This window comes from Penaeus monodon, chromosome 19 (genome assembly GCF_015228065.2).
Source record: "Penaeus monodon isolate SGIC_2016 chromosome 19, NSTDA_Pmon_1, whole genome shotgun sequence".
In the NCBI taxonomy this organism is placed as follows: domain Eukaryota; kingdom Metazoa; phylum Arthropoda; class Malacostraca; order Decapoda; family Penaeidae; genus Penaeus; species Penaeus monodon.
This window is the reverse complement of record NC_051404.1, coordinates 45154287-45154500: the sequence shown is the minus strand read 5'-3', so window position 1 is coordinate 45154500 and position 214 is coordinate 45154287. Positions and strand designations below refer to the sequence as shown.

Here is a 214-nt window from a genome sequence, read left to right as displayed (position 1 = left end):
CAGGGCTAAAGGGCTTCACACGTCCAGACGGAACGTACGTGGTCAACGATGAAGATGGCTACGGCTGCGTCTTGGCGTACTTCAAAGCCGAGGTCACCATTTACTATGCTGATGTCAAAGGAGATTACCAGGTCAGTGGCAGTTGGGTGAAGGCGCTCGGTTTTGGTGACTTTTTTATTTTGTCTTTTTTTGTGGTTGATTCTGGGTAGTCTTT

The 214-nt window shown here is 48.1% G+C and overlaps 1 protein-coding gene across 1 annotated transcript in view; it reads left to right on the top strand.

The window, feature by feature from the left end:
• LOC119585488 overlaps positions 1-214 on the top strand; it is a gene marked incomplete in the record, with an annotated part of 7684 nt that overhangs the window by 3668 nt on the left and 3802 nt on the right. The window contains 1 exon segment of the mRNA XM_037934133.1: positions 4-131. Coding sequence (XP_037790061.1) covers positions 4-131 — 128 coding nt within the window.